The following is a 17,000-nucleotide window of genomic DNA, read 5'->3' on the forward strand; positions in this document are numbered from 1 at the left end:
CTGCCTTAGAAATACTTGAAAATAGAACCTTTCTCTTCAAAATAGTTGAGCAGATTTGGAAGCTGGTGAGTAGCTATTACTCAGCTGCTCAGGTTGCTTCAGAGAGCCCAGATTCACCATATCTGTATAATATCTAGGGACCAACGCCTATAGACTTTACTCACAAAGAGCTGACCCTTGTGGTCAGGGAGAGTGTTGAGTCACAGACGCAGATGAAAATCAGATGGCTGCGGCAGCTCCCACCGCCTCGCCCTGCCCTGCTGCTCTCCCACAAGCAGCTGCCCCTCACAGAAGGATCTCTGGGCCAAAAGTAAAGAGGCTCCAGGCATCACCTCAGTTTGGAGCCCAAAGTGGGGGACTAAGCCAGGGCTAAGTTTGAACTGCTCTAACATAGTGGGCAACACAAAGGCAGCGCTAAGATGGCTTGGAGCTGAGTCCAGATACCCTTGCCTTGGAGGCAGAGATCCCTGGCACAGGGCAGGGGAATGAGCTGGGGACATTCACCATTTCAGCTGTCCCACTTCCCACAGGCTGTTTCATGAGTCAACACCCTCCTCTACCACAACGAGAATCTGCATGAATAAGATCTCACTGGGCACAAGATGCCTGTATTGCTGTGTCTAGGAAAGCACCAAGACCACACTGCACTTGGTTCACGGCAATAACAACAACACGTTTTCAGAGGCTTATTGCCTTCCTAACCAGAGGCCACTGGCATAATGCTGGCTTCACCAATGATGGAGCTGTAATTCAAATTCAGGTAAAACCGATTTAAAGCACCTGACAGACACCCATGGATCACTGACCTTAAAATAACACTATCAATGTCCATTTGCAGTTTCCAGGATCACCACTCCTCCACCAGTGCAAACACACCACGTGGTGCAGTTTCTAAGATGCTACTGGAGGACGTGAGTTTTTTTGCTGAGAAAGTCATAGTTTTAATTAGGTCATATTCCTATATTACACACACCCCCCCCAACAGCCTTTACAAAAATAAACCACTAGGAGCTCAGCAAAGACACCAGCATTAACATCTCTACTTGTGCAATTGCACTTTAATAGCTATCAGCAGCTGGAATTTCAGTTTTCACACCCCAGGCAAAACCCTGCACCTACGTACGGCAACACGGGGCTGGGAGGCAGGGTCAAACAGAGGAATGTCACCTATTGCATTCCCAGCATCACTTCCTACACCACAGGTCTGGCTGTGACGCTCGCTCCTTGCTGCACCGGTGAGACCAGCCCCTGCCTGACTTGTACTACTGCCCTGAGCATGCCGTAGCCTCACTGAGCCCAGTGCAGGCCGCTCGCTCACATCAGGGAGAGAACAGCATTCTGCCAACATTGATGATTTCCTTCAAAATCAGACTTTTTGTCTAGGAGTGAGGTCTGCTCCAGGCAAAACACTCAAACCTGTTTGTAAACACTCTGGAGCAGCACAAGATTTGAACACTTTGGACTCCTACAATATTTGTTTTCAGAGATGCTTTGTATTTTTGTAATTATAAAACACTGTTATTTTTAAAAATGGCTGGTGGATACTCCATTATATTGGAGTATGAACATGAGCAAGTTCATCACTACAAGCACAGCTTTACTCTACACATGTAGCAGCTGACCAAAATACGGCTTTATGACTAGCTATCAGGTCAATAAGTTGTAATCATCTCACACCACCACCACGGTTCAACAAAAGCCCTACAGCAAACTGCATCCAGTTGCACTTGTGTAAGCAAAGCAATGAGAGTTAAAATTTGAGCTTGGATGCTGTATGTTTCCCCTTGAGGTGCTGAGAGTTTTCAGTTATCTCTAAACTCAAAGGGATGATCTGTGGGAGCAAGGAGAGCAGGACCTGCTATTTTAGAAGTCGGGAGTGAAACAATCTACCACATCAAGCGCGTAAGAATTTGGCAGCAAATTGGGATTTGAGAGCTCTGAGTACCTTCCCCAGACTGAGCCTGCAGATTACAAAAGATCATAACCATGTCTGAAGTCACAAATATTTCCTCAGCATTTTAAACCCTTAAAAATGGAAAGAATTACATACAAATATACACACATTAACTAAAAGAAGCTGTTCTGAGGTCTAACAAAGAAAAATTGTAACTGTGGCCCAGGCAGACGTAGGGGCTGCAAACGCCATGCAGTATTAGACTGAACGCAGAGCAGAATTACAGACGTTACTTTGAATTTCCCATCTTTGGTAGGTGCAAACCAGACACATGATGTTATTTCTTTTCAGCCCATATGAGAAAACGGTACATGCGGCGGAAATCTATTTCAGACAGCAGTGTTTCTTTAGCAGAATAGGATTTCTCTGCTGCTTTGCTTTGCTCCATATGTTTCTAATTATTGCTCAATTCAAACAGCTATTTCTGCATTGACTTGCAGGAATCTCAGAAGGCACCTTCTACGTAGGCAAGAAGCATAGCCCATAAATAATTTCAAAAAGTATTAAAGAGGGGAAGCTTCATAGCTTTTCATTCCAATCTGACTATGTGGTATTTAAATAAACCTCTGTGGCTTTCCAGTAACATAGTAGGAACTCCCAGGTGGCAGGGCTGGGGGAAGAGAGGGAGGAGAGCACTAAACATACTAATGAACATGTAATTAAGAAAATGGGCTCTCATTCCCTTCAGAGACTCCATGAGGAGGGAGCTTATTTGAAGTGCTGCTTTCTGGTTCCCCTCCCTCCATGGAAGGAAATCAGCTCAATATCTCCAGTGCCATGCAGAGTACCAGCTCCAAGAGAGTCCAGTCAATGCAGACTGACACCGAGGTAGACCATAGTTTAGAAGGAACTGGTTAAATATAGGCAGAAGAGAGCATGGGATGCTGGTCCACAGACTCTTTGAACTCAGTTTCTCAGGAGAGCTGTCTATAGGTACTGGCATAAAGTTTCTGCCCCTTTTCCTTGACAGCAGTGCTTTATTGGAATGCACTTTGGGTCATGGATGCCTGGGGGCTGTCCTGGAAAGGGAAATTCTCCATGCAGCAGCATCAGCCATCTCCAGGGCTTGCAGGGATGCAGCAGGCAGTAGCCCTGCACAGAAAACCTTCACATGGCCTCAAGCAGGGAACCACTTCAGCATCTCCAGGGCATGATTGGGACCAAAGGAAGAAACAATTCTGTTGAAGAGTTTAATTGTAATTGTGGAAGACAAGGGTTAATTTGTGCAAGCCCGTCAGGAAGAAGGAAAATAAAAGTAATTAAAATGTTTGTTTCTCTTTCAAATCCAATTTTGGAAGTGGAGTCGGTTAAGGAAATTTCACCCTAAACATAGGATGGTAGCGGTGATTGGTAATTTAAGCATTCATGGGAGGAGGAGAGAGGATTTTGTAAACAGAGGCTTAGGAATTCCTTAGCCTCTTCAGACATCTGGCAGGTTCTGTATTGAATAACAGCTCTTCTGCCCTTTTTTTTCAAAGCTTTGGAAACAACATATTTCTGGAGGCTACACTCATCTTTAGTGAGTCTTAATCAAGCAAAGACAAACCATTTGTTCGAACATCAGGCAATGGCTTCCTGCCAGTATGATTGTTAGATGGCAACCATGTCCTAAGAGAGATGGCAATAGTCCCATTATTCAAGGCATTCTAAATGAGATTAATTACACCACTAGCATATGTAATAGCTGGGACTTAACGATATAGTGAGTCTTCCCCATCTCTTATTTTGGGCCAAATCCGGTTCTTCTTCCTACATAAACAGAGCTTGAGGCTTTGATGAGTATCCTGCTCTGTTTCCACTGAAACAAGTGAAACCTTACCCATCAACTCAAACAGGACAAGTGCAAGCCTTCAGTCTGCTCATTAAAGAGAATTTAAAATACTATCTCAAATAGATGATTCTATAGAAAAAAAGAAAACAAGGTTGGGCATAAATGACAAAAGACATAGCACAATGCATTTCACCACTGCATCACTCACAATCGCAGGGCATCAACAGGAGAGTGATCAGAGCAACCACTCACTATGTCCACACCAACCCCGGTGCTGCAAACAAAACAAAAGCATATTCATTCATAAGCATAGTGGCCCCATCTGCAATAAGATGGGAAATTTATGCACAAATTTGAGAAACCTGGCTGTTTTTTATTAAATTGTTACATACCTCAGTCAGCTTTACACTGCTAGAGCTGCATACAGAAATGCTCCAGGAGAAGAGTTTGAAGGCACAATAATGGCAGCTACACAAATGGGACAGCTATATCAAGTTGGCTGGCTGAAGAAAGGAGAACTAGCTTCCTCTAGCTTTTCTGCAGACAGCTGGGCTTTGTAATTGTGCAGTTCCTTCAGGAAGGACCTAGAGATCAGGTGTTAGCCCTTGTCATTGGCCTCAGAAACTCAAGGGAGATTTATGGAAAGGGCAATCACACAAAAGGAACAGCAACCATTGAAATCTGGAGGAAAAGACATGTCTGAGAGTCTAGATGAGGTCAAGGATCCATGGTGCAGAAGAGAGGCTGGAGAACTATAGCCCTGAGAAGGTGAGTTTGGACCACAAAAAGACACTAGCCAAATTCCTGAAAAACATTCCACAATGGTGAGAGCAAGCAGAGAAAGGTATATTGATTTCTGTTTGGATCTGTAATATTTTTAGGCTTATAAAGCATTATTATTGCTGTTGCTGTTATCTCTGCTAGAGACCTTTGCAGTCTTATGAGTCATTCTCACAGACACTGGGAGAAGCTCAGGATAAGCTGGAGCACCCATGAGGCTGAGACTCCCACAGCATCTGAGAGAAGGTGGCCAGGAGCAGAGAGAAGGGAGCCTGGGGCAGCTCCATCCCAAACAGTTCTCCCTGTGGTGCTGCTCAGACTGATCCATAGCATATCCAACTGTACGTGCAATTGGCCAAAATCAGCTACAGCAGTCCTGTAAGAGTCCAAGCACCCAGAATGATCACAGGGTCTGGGTGATAATTCTGCTGCCAGCAGAGAATTTGTCATGTTAAAAAACCCACCTAGCTTAAGGAAGTGTAATAGGGAGGAATTGCCTGCATTTTATACCAAACATCCTCTGCAACCCTAAAAATGTGAGAAAGCAGAGTGAATTCACTTTAAAGAAACTGGGGAATTCAAAGTGCCATGCAAGGGTTAAAATGTAACTGATGTCCTCACTGAACTGCTGAGTAGGGATGAGCAGATCAACTCCAGGTTTTGTTTTCTTATTCATGGATCTGGGAGATGAAAGCAATCATCAGCCTGATAGCCCATCTTTGTGAATGTTTCCTAATGTTTTCCCCAGTTCGATGGTAAATGTGGAAGGCAGTGCTGCTTCCCTGTATCCTTTGGGATACTACTTCATAAGCTAATAATTATCTTACAAATCCATGATGCAACTAGCTTTTACCTCTTTCACTGTGGGAAACCATATCCCCTCCAGCAGTATCCCTTTCCTTTTGTCACCTGTGCCCTCTCCATATGTTCTTTTCAACCAGTTTCTTATGTCTTCAATCTAATTTCAAATTACGGCTCCATGATGGGAGGCAGGGGCTTGCCTTACCCACTCCCTGCCTGTGAAATACCAGGCTCCCCCTCCTCATTACAGAAAGACTAGATTTCTTTAGTGAGCTCAGACAAGACACAAGTTAATCTATCAGACTGATAGAAATGCAAGCAGATATAATACTGTGAACTTACTTTATTTCTAATTATGCAAATCATCATGTAAAATAGGCAAATGCATCATTTCCCCCCCCAGGCTCCTGGCACTTCCCTGCTAAGCTTTAGGGAGTGCAAATTTTGATGTTCTTAGCTCAATAGCCTGCCTGATCATGTAAGTCTATATGTAAGTATGCTTCAAAATGATGAGGTTAGAAGTGTCATGGAGGTTATTCACCAAATGTAACTGGGACAAACCTCACAGATGAGGCAGTGGCACTGGGGCGCTAGTGACAGCACTGGTTAGCAGGGCAGCTAGTGAGGCCCATCAAGTTTCTGGTGGAAGGAGAAGGGGGAAGTGATAGTCTTTGTTCTTCTGAGCGAATGAAAAGAGGATTGGAAGCCTTGCAATAGGTAATGTGAAAATACTCACCCTCAGGCGCCCAAAATAAATGGTGGGGTGGGGAGGGGGTGTTTTGTTTTGATTTCCCTCCCCCCATGGGAAGAGTTTTCTATCAGATGGGATAGGAAACAAGGGAAAATATATTGGCCCAATTTAAGGAGGCTTTAAAACAGCAGGAAAAGACATCATGTAGAAATGCTGCTCCTCACTCTGACTTAGCTTGGAAGTTGAACTGGATTTATTTTTAAGTGTGTATAAAGACAGATAATTGTTTGTTCCTAACAATTCCTCCCTGGGAAGCCAGGACTTTGCTTGCGAGGGTTTCTTGCTGACAAGCCATGCAGATACTTAGAACACTGGTGGTTAGGAGACTTCTAGAGAAAACCTTTTCAACTGCTGTGTGGTTGCAATAGACAACTTCTCTGATGCTGCCAAGTCCTGCAAGCACGTTTGTTCTGGGTGGCTGATAACCTGGCTAAGTGTGCCTGATGAGAATCCCTCATTTCCCTACTGCGGGGAAATCTAAGTCATTTTGCAGGCTAACGCCTGTGAATTTAGATTGAGGTAAAAACAGGAGACAGCACAAGTTTGCTGCCTTTTGAAGCATTGGCTGATGGTGCTTATGGAGTTTCTGGATGCTTTGGGATACCCAGCATTTTGGGGTTCTTTGTAATTACCCCCTGAAAGCTGTCAGGATGTCCTAGACTGACTTAGGAGCCTGGGATTGTCTTAGGTGACAATATGCTGTTTTGAGCCTGCCACTGCCTCTCTCGGTGATTGTATCCCATCTACCAGTGGGTCTAAATAGGAAAAAAAACCCTTTTGGTATTTGGTAACATGCCCAAGAGAATTTCTTTCTCCATCTTAGTAAATCCTGTTGCACATTCCTGCCATCTGGGATGGCCTAGCAGCACCATTACATGTGATGTTTACTCTCTTTGCATTTCCTTAAGAAACAATCGGGGATACAGCTCTTCTTCCTTCTTCCTTTCTGCCTAATCTTCCACTTCTTTCTTTTTTCCTTTGCTTCACTCCAATTATACATTATGTTCCTGATTAATGGAGTCACACAACTTTTATAGCACATACCAGAGCTCCCAGTCATCTCTTGTTTGTACCATGGTTTGGATGAATGACTCTAACAAATGGGACCAGTAGGAAACAGGGAGAACTACTGATGCCATCTGCCCTGTCTTGTAAATAAATACCCAAAGTCTTGCCATTTGATTTGACATTCCTTACTCTGAATAGTTTCTGTCACTGTCTCCCTATTGCTCAAAGATAGTTTCTTGCAATACAATTTTACTAGCTCTGCACACTTGTCTCTTTGCATGCAGAAAGCAGAACTAGCAATGCATGGGCCAGAAAGTTTGCAGTTGCTTTACTTTCTCTGCATTGTCATTGCCTGCCAGTGAAACATCTCCTTTCATCCAGTGCTTTCCATAGTGAATATCATGAAATGCTTTGTAGATGAAGTCAGCCATGTAAGCCAAAGTGAAAAATAGAGGCTTTAAGGTTATTATAACAGGTGACTCAACAGCTCACGGAGTGTTACAGAAAGATGGCATGGAAAGGAAAAAAAGGAAAAGACTGGAAAGAATGTATTTTTTGAAGGTTACTAACAGCCAAGGAACAAACAACAGAGTAGACAAGTTTGTGTAACTTTTTACCATGGGAGGGTATTTAGGGGAAGAGTATCTCAAAAACCTGCTTAGTCACTAGGTGCAGAAAAGTAAGGAATTTAGATAAGAAGCCTTAACAAACAAAAACCCTGAAGTTCCTCTAAGGCACACTCAAATAGCTATAACTGAGAATAAAGACAAGACTTAGGTTTTTGTTCTAGAAGTAACTGCTGCAGCCACGAGCAGCTAGTCCTGCTCATACATATTTTGGAGAGCACAGTATTATTTTTAAAAACATGTCCACTTTTAGAGGAGTACATTTATTTTGGTAAGCTCGCTTCTGTCAACTTCTCTCAACAAATGTAACAAAAGCTGCAGCTCCATGGTCTAACTGGCATGAAGACACATTGTTCATGAGCAGGAGAGGATATGGGAAACATTTGTCCAACAATTGCTGCTGTGGTTCCCTGAGCCAAACTCTGCTCTCTTGAACTGCCCTGGAGGATGTACAGATTGGTGTATTTGCTTAGCTGCTAATAGGAGTACAGTCCCAAGGAGCAAAACTAAGAATTTGAATAGTATGGTTCAGGGGATGTCTATCCTCAAAGGGAGGGATGGGGTATATTGAATAATATTTGGCCCATGCCTTTCTTTGACCACAGGCTCTGGTAGTCCAATGTGAAGGAAAAGCAGGCCTTGTTGCAGGCTTTTGTTGAGCACATACTTTCTCTGTGCATGTTCCAGAAGCTGGATGGTTCCACCAACCCTTACTTCAGTGGTGCACCTGAAAACACAGCTATGCTGCAAAACCCACACTTCTGTCTTTAGCAAATGTACGCTGGCCTAGATCTGTTCAGCATCACCCAGCAGTTGGTAGCAGCCCTCTCCCAACCTCTGCCATTTTCCTCTCTTGTAAACAGGCTGGGTGCTTCCACAGAGGAACTGCTGCTTTTTTTTTACAGTCTTTTTCGAGTGTCTTAACGGGTTGCAGCAGTGCAGATGGGGATTTAAAATCTCTCCTTTCTGCTTAGGTAACACTGGACGTTTCAAAAAAAGCTGCCTTCCCCCAGCTAAAGCTTAGATCTGCATGAATAAAGCGTTTATTCTGCCAGCAGAAAGCAACGGTCATGCTGCGATAACAAATCAAACCCCCCACGCTGGGGGAGGCGATGGCGCGCAGGCATGCAACGCAATCCCGACAGCGAAATCGGCTCCTTCTTGCAAACGCACCCGGGCGCTGGGGCTTTTTTTATTTTCCTTTTTATTTTTTCCCCATTCTTTTTCAATAACCGCGGGCACAGGCAGCTGTTTGCGTTTTCAAAGCCCGCTCAGAAAGCAGCCAGTTAATTTTAGTTTGCTCGGGCCACCCTGAGCGAGCTGGCTAGGTCCCCCCTCCCTTCCCTTCCCGGCTCTGCCCTGCAGCACGGGGAGGGGGGGTTGAATGGGGGCCCGAGGGGCCCCGGGGCAGCTCCTCCTCCCTCCCCCGCCCCGCCCCGCCGGGAATGGGAAAAAGTTGGGAACAACTTTTCCCCCCCTTCGAAGGCTCGGGCTTCTCCTCCCTAACCTTCCCCCCGCACGCTAGCCCCGCCCCCTGCGCTGCGATTGGCGGGCGGGCACGGCGAGGCCCCGCCCCCGGCGTGCTTTGTGAATGGGGCCGGGGGCAGGGGCGGGGCCCCGCGGCGCGCCCGCACGTATATGTGTCTTTTTTTTGTGCCGGCGCGGCCGAAGCTGAGCGGAGCCAAGCGGGAGAGAGCACGGCCGGCCCGGACGCACAGCCCGCAGCGGCACCCATCGGGAGCGGAGCCCAGCCGAGCCGCGGGGAGGATCGCGCCGTAATTGGATTTTAAAAGTTACTTAAGCCCCGCAGTAAAATACACGGCTCAGCCGGGCGCGGTAATAATCCGGTTAGCCGTAATCTAAATCCCCGGGGCCGCGAAGCCGAGCAGGGAGCAGCGCCTCAGCCTCGCCGTCCTCACCGCGGGACCCTCCGGAGCTGGTCAGAACCGTCGCCGGGCTTAGCGCGCGTCTCTCGGTCGCCTTCACCAGCGGGAGCAGCTCCGAAAACTTTCTCCGAGGGACGCTCCGGCGCGCTGCGAAGAGTCGACCCACCGGAGCCCAGCAACAAAGTCGCGGAGGTGCGGCGCGGAGCCGCGCTCCTCTCGCCGCTGCGGAAGGGGCCCCGCCGCCGCCCTCCGGACGCTGATGCCCGTGGGGTGCCGCGTCGCCCTGCTCTGAAGGACTCCCCGCGGTTCCCCGGGCCATCGGCCGCCCAGGCGATGCGGACTGGAGTAGGCGGCGGAGCGGCAGCCGCCGGCTGCCCTTTTCTGGGGCTGGCCGCGCTGCTGGCCGCCCTGCTGTGGACCCCTGCAAGGGCGGCGGCGCAACAGTACCACGGCGAGAAGGGCATCTCCGTGCCGGACCACGGCTTCTGTCAACCCATCTCCATCCCGCTCTGCACGGATATCGCCTACAACCAGACCATCCTGCCCAACTTGCTGGGCCACACCAACCAGGAGGACGCGGGGTTGGAGGTGCACCAGTTCTACCCGCTGGTCAAGGTGCAGTGCTCGGCCGAGCTCAAGTTTTTTCTCTGCTCCATGTACGCGCCGGTGTGCACCGTGCTGGAACAGGCCATCCCGCCCTGCCGCTCTCTGTGCGAGCGGGCCCGCCAGGGGTGCGAGGCCCTCATGAACAAATTCGGCTTCCAGTGGCCAGAACGGCTCCGCTGCGAGAACTTCCCCGTCCACGGCGCGGGTGAGATCTGCGTGGGGCAGAACACGTCGGACGCGCCGCCGGGGTCTGGCGGTGCGGCGGGTCGGGGGGCCACTGCCAACCCCACGGCTGGCTACCTTCCCGACTTCCTCACCCCGCCACAGCCCCCCTCCGGCTTCTCCTTCTCCTGCCCACGGCAGCTCAAAGTGCCCTCTTACTTAGGCTACCGGTTCCTGGGGGAGCGGGACTGCGGGGCCCCCTGTGAGCCGGCCCGGCCCAACGGGCTCATGTACTTCAAGGAGGCAGAGGTGCGATTTGCCCGACTGTGGGTGGGTGTGTGGTCTGTGCTCTGCTGCGCCTCCACCCTCTTCACCGTGCTCACCTACCTGGTGGACATGCGCCGTTTCAGCTACCCGGAGCGGCCCATCATCTTCCTCTCAGGCTGCTACTTCATGGTAGCCGTGGCCTATGCGGCAGGCTTCTTGCTGGAGGAACGGGTGGTGTGTCTGGAGCGCTTCTCTGAGGACGGCTACCGCACTGTGGCCCAAGGTACCAAGAAAGAAGGCTGCACCATCCTCTTCATGATCCTCTACTTCTTTGGCATGGCCAGCTCCATCTGGTGGGTCATCCTGTCTCTCACCTGGTTCCTGGCTGCTGGCATGAAATGGGGCCACGAGGCCATTGAGGCCAACTCCCAGTATTTCCATCTGGCTGCCTGGGCTGTGCCTGCTGTCAAAACCATCACCATCTTGGCCATGGGGCAGGTGGATGGGGATGTCCTCAGTGGAGTGTGTTATGTAGGTATCTACAGCGTGGACTCGCTGCGGGGCTTTGTGCTGGCGCCCTTGTTTGTGTACCTCTTCATTGGCACTTCCTTCTTGCTTGCTGGCTTTGTGTCCTTGTTTCGCATCCGCACCATCATGAAGCATGATGGCACCAAGACAGAGAAACTGGAGAAGCTGATGGTGCGCATTGGTGTCTTCAGTGTCCTGTACACTGTGCCTGCCACCATTGTCCTGGCATGTTACTTTTATGAGCAGGCTTTCCGTGGCACTTGGGAGAAGACATGGCTCCTCCAGACCTGCAAAAGCTATGCTGTGCCCTGTCCCAGCCATTTTGCCCCTATGAGCCCAGACTTCACGGTCTTCATGATCAAGTACCTCATGACCATGATTGTTGGGATCACGACTGGCTTCTGGATCTGGTCTGGCAAAACCCTTCAGTCCTGGCGGCGCTTCTACCACAGACTCAGTACTGGCAGCAAAGGCGAGACGGCAGTATGAGACCCCCCCAATCCCCTCACACACGCATGCACAGACGCAGAGGAGGCGGCAATGGCTCCCTGAAGAGGGAGGAAGGGAGGCTTGTCCAAACTTTTTCTTCCTCCCAGAGGGTTTGAAACAAACAAAATTCTTTGCAGAAAGGCTCAGATGGACTGTGTCCAGTGGTGCTTATGCCCAGCTAAATGGAAGAGCACAGAAAAAGAGGCCACTGGTACGAGGGGAGAGTCCTTCATGTGCAAGAAGTCCCCTTATGTCACTCTTGTGCTACCCCTGTGCAGGGGAAAAAAACAAACCTTACTTAGAACATCCTTGGACATGTGGGAGGGGAAGCCAGATTCGTTGAGCTGCCCCTGTCGAGAAGTAGCCAAACCCTCTCTGAATTGCTGGGGTCAAACTGCGGTGTGGGCCGGGTAACCCTGGCCCGAGCCAGAGCTTGCTGCCTGCTTGGCTCCTTCCAGCTCGGCGGAGCCACCACGTGAGTACCGCACAGCCTGCTACGGCCCGGTGGGGTGCCTCTGCTCTGTCAGTTCCTTTTACCTCAGTTATACCTCTTGTAATTGTTTTAAAGTGAAAATTCGGCCCTCGGTCCGTTGTTCTTGCTGCTGTGGGGAAGGAGGGGGTTGCTATTCCACACCCTGAAAAGAAATGACTTGTTGCTTTTCAGCAGAAGGCTTTTCCCCCTTGCCTTTGTTCTAGGAGACAAAGGGGGAAACAAAAGTGTTTTCTATGTAGAAAGGCATAAGGATGGGATCGTTTTTTATGGGCAAACTAACAAAAAGAAGTCGTTGAGGTTCACCCTTGGATGTGAGAAGCTCGCAGAAATAAACATTCCCTTTATGAAAAAAGGAGGCGGCAGGATGTTTTCCTGCCGTTCAATGTGGGTCTCTTTCTAAGCTGAAGGAAACACAAGACTTGGAGGGCAAGAAGAGTGTAACCAAGAGCACCTGCCAAAACAAGAGCCATTAAAATATGTAACATAAAGATACCGGTTTGCTCTTTCCTTCCCATAAACCTGCTTTCTCTCCCGCTTTGCAGCGGGCTCGCTGCAGGTAAAGTCAACACTCGGATGGCTTCCGGGGACGGGAGGAACAGTTTTGGCTCACGATGGACCCTGTGCCTGCTCCTCGGGTTCCCTGAGCTGCGCGGCTGTGACTCCTGGCACAGGAGGGGGCTGAGGTTTAGAAACAAGCAGTTGCTGCGAGTGAGGAGCCTTCTAATTTCAGCTAAAATACAGCTGGTTCAGTTTCCAGTGCTCACCTCTTGGAAGGAAAGACATTCAAAAATCAACCATCGGATGCTTCATTTTCTTTTTGAAATGTGACAGATTTTTTTCTATTCTGAAATTTTTATGTTGCCTTGCTCCTATTTTATTTTTTGCATACTCCTTTCACCTTTATATTCACTGAAGGGTTGTTTTTATAAGTATATGTTTGTGTGTGTATATTCTTGCCTAAGGACAAAATAGGACATTCTGGATTTTTAGCAAGTCTCTGCCCTATAGCTGCTCTTCATTTCTTTTTTTTTTTTTTTTTTGGGGGGGGGGGGGGGGGTGTGGAAGTGTCTGGAATGAAATTTAAAAGAGAAAGCCTGTTCAGGGTGAGGGGCAGACTGCTGCTGTCTGAGGGCATACCAGTAGTCTGGGCATGAGGAATGGGCCCATCAGCCAAATCCTTTGGTAGATCTGATTTCAGACTTGCAGAGCTCGGGTTTTTGTCTTTTATCATGTGCACGTGGAAGAAAAACATGTGTAAGACAAGTGCAGTATGTACATTTTGTAAATCTCATTTTTGTAAGAAAATATGTATTTATGTTTTTACTTGATTTTTTTTTTTTTGGAAGGTCTGTATGAGGCCCTGCTTCATCCCGTGTACAGATCACTAAATAAATAATTTTTAATACAAGGGCTCTGATGAAGTTCTTTACATCTTTGACCACTCAGCAGGTTATAGATGAGGGGAAGGGGGGCAGCTCTGTGAGTGGGAGACGCAAGAGACTTTTGGGTGAATGCACTGAGCAGAGGCTGTGATTAGCAACTGGCCCCTCACAGCAGGAGACTGCATTTTTCGACCATTTCAAATGTTTGCCCTTGCTTGAGATACTTGCATCCTTACCAAGTTTTCCTTCCAGGCTCTACCACTTGCTGAATGTGAGCTGATAAACCAGTTTCCTTATCTGGAAAATAAGGATAATGCTCTCTTCCCATTCCAAAAGGACTGAGAATGAGAACCAGAGGGTGCTATAAGTGCTGTAAATTAAATCCTCATTTTGATGGGTGGGGTGTTTTAGTGAAACACTCAGGAGTTAGGTCCTTTTCAATAGCTTTCAAATGGCATGGTTTTGAACTGGCTATTTTCTTCCCCAGCACCTTTGCTATCTCAAATTTTGTTCAGGTGAATTTTACTTTAATCTTAATAGCTTCCCTGAAGCTATTATCACAGTCATCTGAAAGCTGATAGCTTCAACGGAATGGTCTATTTTAGTTCAGTTTTGGTTTGTTTTGGGTTTTTTTGTTTGTTTGTTTTGGGGTTTTTTTGTTTTTTGTTTTTTAACTGAAATGAATGTTTAGATCTCAAGCTGTGTTGCTACAATCATGGAATGTGCCCCAGCAAACATAATTTTACACTTATTAAAGGATGGCAGTTTCCAGCTTTTCTCTCACAATGATTTCAGCCTAGTTATTGGGTTCATCACCCTTCCTTTGCCTTAAACAATGCCTATACTAAAATTTAAGTTACAGAACAGAGATGTAGCTAAATGCCATCATGGCAGCTGTGGTTGCACTGCAATATTGTGTCATTTATTGAGCACAATGTGCAATAGTTGCACTTCCAGGGCACTATTTTATTTGGATCCTGCTGTCAAACACAACCTTTCACATTGACAGCACACGAGCTCCTGATTCAAGTTCTTTTCAGAGCTAGCACCATTCATGCTGACTCTAGAAAAGCCACATCTTTTATTTGAAAACACCTCTCCTTGCTCCCTGGAATCACTTGTCAAGTTTTTTTTCCTGAAAAGGCCTTTGCTTTCCTGCAAGTCAGGCTGCTTCAAACTGCTCCATGACATGCGCATGCTGATCATTGCTATGGGGGGTTTCATTCCACTCACTTAGGAAACCTGAACCTTTTTATAAACATTTCCTCCCATTAATCCATCAGTGCTGGCTGGAGCGATGGAATGGCTGGAACAGCTCGCGCTCTGAAGGACTGGGAACCGATGGGAGCAGCAGTGTGACAGACACCCCTGTACTGGGCAGCCACACCTGCATTGCTAAACATGCAATTAATACATCATGGACAGCTAAGCCCACAGTTCACGCAAGCAGCTTGTCCCGCTGCTCTTCTCTCCACTCAGCACCCATCCCTGCTAGCTGGATGAGAAGCTGCATTTAGGAGTGATCACTACCCTTTTGTGCATACGTGGAAAAAATTAGACTTCTTTTAGTTCATGAGACATTCATATCTGAAAGGAAATGTCTCTGTTTCCACCAGAAACAACTAAAGCTGAATGCTTTTATTTCAGTATTTCCTATTAGGTACTTCTGGATTTCAAGTCACTTATGCAAAACTATCAAAACCCTGGGATTTGAGTTGGGTTTTCAAATTTGAGATTGGAGGTGAAATTTGATGCTGCTGCTGCTGTGAAGTAGAAGCAACTGCTACTCACTTTTAAGCAGATGTGACTTGCATTGAATTTGCTCACAGTGGAAACAATTTGGAGAATTTCAAGTAGTGATAGCGTCTGGCCTTCTGGAATAAAAATCTCTATCACCATTATGATAACAAAGTGGTAGTTAAGTCTCAGAATGGAGCACAACTGAAAAAATCTCTTTGTGAAGCTGACTGGAGAAAAAGGAGGGAAAATAACCCTGTACTAACCTTTGCTAACCACTGCAAAACAATTTTGTTTTCACTGATGTTTAAGTCCACTTTCAGTTAACAGATTTTTAAGTTTAAGAAAAGTTTCCTGCCCTTCACCTTTGGCTCTTGTCTATGCAGCATTTTTAGTTTACAAAATACTGGCAAGTAATAGTTATCATTCATCAAGATCTTTTACAAGATACTGGCAAGTAATAGTTATCATTCATCAAGACCTTCCTATGTTTACACCATATACTACGTTTTTAGGAGAAACACATACACTGATTCTTCAGTTTCAGAGACATTTATGTTACTTTCTAGAAGAAAGTAATATTATTTCAGGCAAGCTAAACAGGAAGCTTTAACAGTTCTAGAGTTCACCAACAGCAGCAACTGAAGGTTTACCTCCACAGAAGAAAGTGCTTTTATAATACATCAGTGTTTGTTTGGGTTTATTTTTGGTGGAATACCCACACCAGCGATTGAATGTTTTTGTCTACGTACTTCACCCACAACCAATAGCTTTGCATGCAAGTAAAAACCACACATCTCTGTGTTCACCAGCTGGCAACAGTAAACATTACTTATAATTTCACATGGGTTTAGAAACCAAGTTGCTAGCTTGGATCTTAAATAGTCTTTTGTTTTTTCTGCATCTCAGTCTCACTTCCTTCCAGACCTTACAGGTACTGTGCATACACCCTGCTCTCCATACATGCTTTCTATTCCTGCTGATTTTTATAGCCATGAATCCAGCTGAAAGAAATTTAGTCTGTTGCTTGGAAAGGAAGAGACAGCTCTGAATCTTCAGCATTGTTCATGACTATTCACTGACATAGACTATTGCCAAGTCTATATAAACTGGGGTAATTGTTTCATGCCAACATGAGCGTGTGGTTTTGGCAGCTACACCACTGCACAGGAAAACACAGGATTGGGAGAATAAATATAGCACATGGCAAGTTCCCAAATGCCCCACGTAGAACCAACACATTTTGAGTAAAATGATGCCCAAACGTAAAACTGAAATATGTCCATCAAGAGTTTAACACTGCTCAGACAACTAGTTTGCACCACTGTGAGACGAGAATGTGGGGAGGGTTTTGACGCTGTTTAAACCCAAGGTCGAAGGTTGCCTGGCTCAGGTGGCTGGGCACTGCTTGTCTCAAAACCAGACCAGTGGAAGTAAAGCACAGCACCTTCTCCTAATCTAGGTAAAGACTGGGTTCAAGCACAGCCTTACCACAGCAGCAGCCAGATAGGATTTGATCGAATGATGCACAATGAGGGCAGGCCCAAACAGGGTCATGAGTGCATATTCCTCTACATTGCTTGCTTCTCTCTGTATAGCCGACCTAACCATGCCAGGAAACTATGGGACTGGGATAAATGGGAATATGGATAAAAAGCAGAAATAAGCAGGGCCTAGAGCACATTTTTAAATAACAATTGTAAATTGGGGGATCACTTAACCATATTAGTCAGGAAATCCTGCTAGCAACAACTTGTCA

The 17,000-nt window shown here is 46.8% G+C and overlaps 2 protein-coding genes across 2 annotated transcripts in view; one reads left to right on the forward strand and one right to left on the reverse strand.

Annotated features, from left to right (window-relative positions):
* ALS2 (alsin Rho guanine nucleotide exchange factor ALS2) overlaps window positions 1-17,000 on the reverse strand; it is a 220,606-nt gene that overhangs the window by 141,381 nt on the left and 62,225 nt on the right. The window lies entirely within an intron of this gene.
* Window positions 9,808-11,756, forward strand: FZD7 (frizzled class receptor 7). The gene has a single exon (XM_061377731.1). The coding sequence runs from the start codon at window positions 9,911-9,913 to the stop codon at window positions 11,627-11,629; it is 1,719 nt and encodes a 572-aa protein (XP_061233715.1). The 5' UTR covers window positions 9,808-9,910; the 3' UTR covers window positions 11,630-11,756.

Source organism: Neopsephotus bourkii, unplaced genomic scaffold (genome assembly GCF_033783945.1).
Source record: "Neopsephotus bourkii isolate Nb327-2 ecotype Australia unplaced genomic scaffold, CSIRO-AGI_Nbou_v1 NB_196, whole genome shotgun sequence".
In the NCBI taxonomy this organism is placed as follows: domain Eukaryota; kingdom Metazoa; phylum Chordata; class Aves; order Psittaciformes; family Psittacidae; genus Neopsephotus; species Neopsephotus bourkii.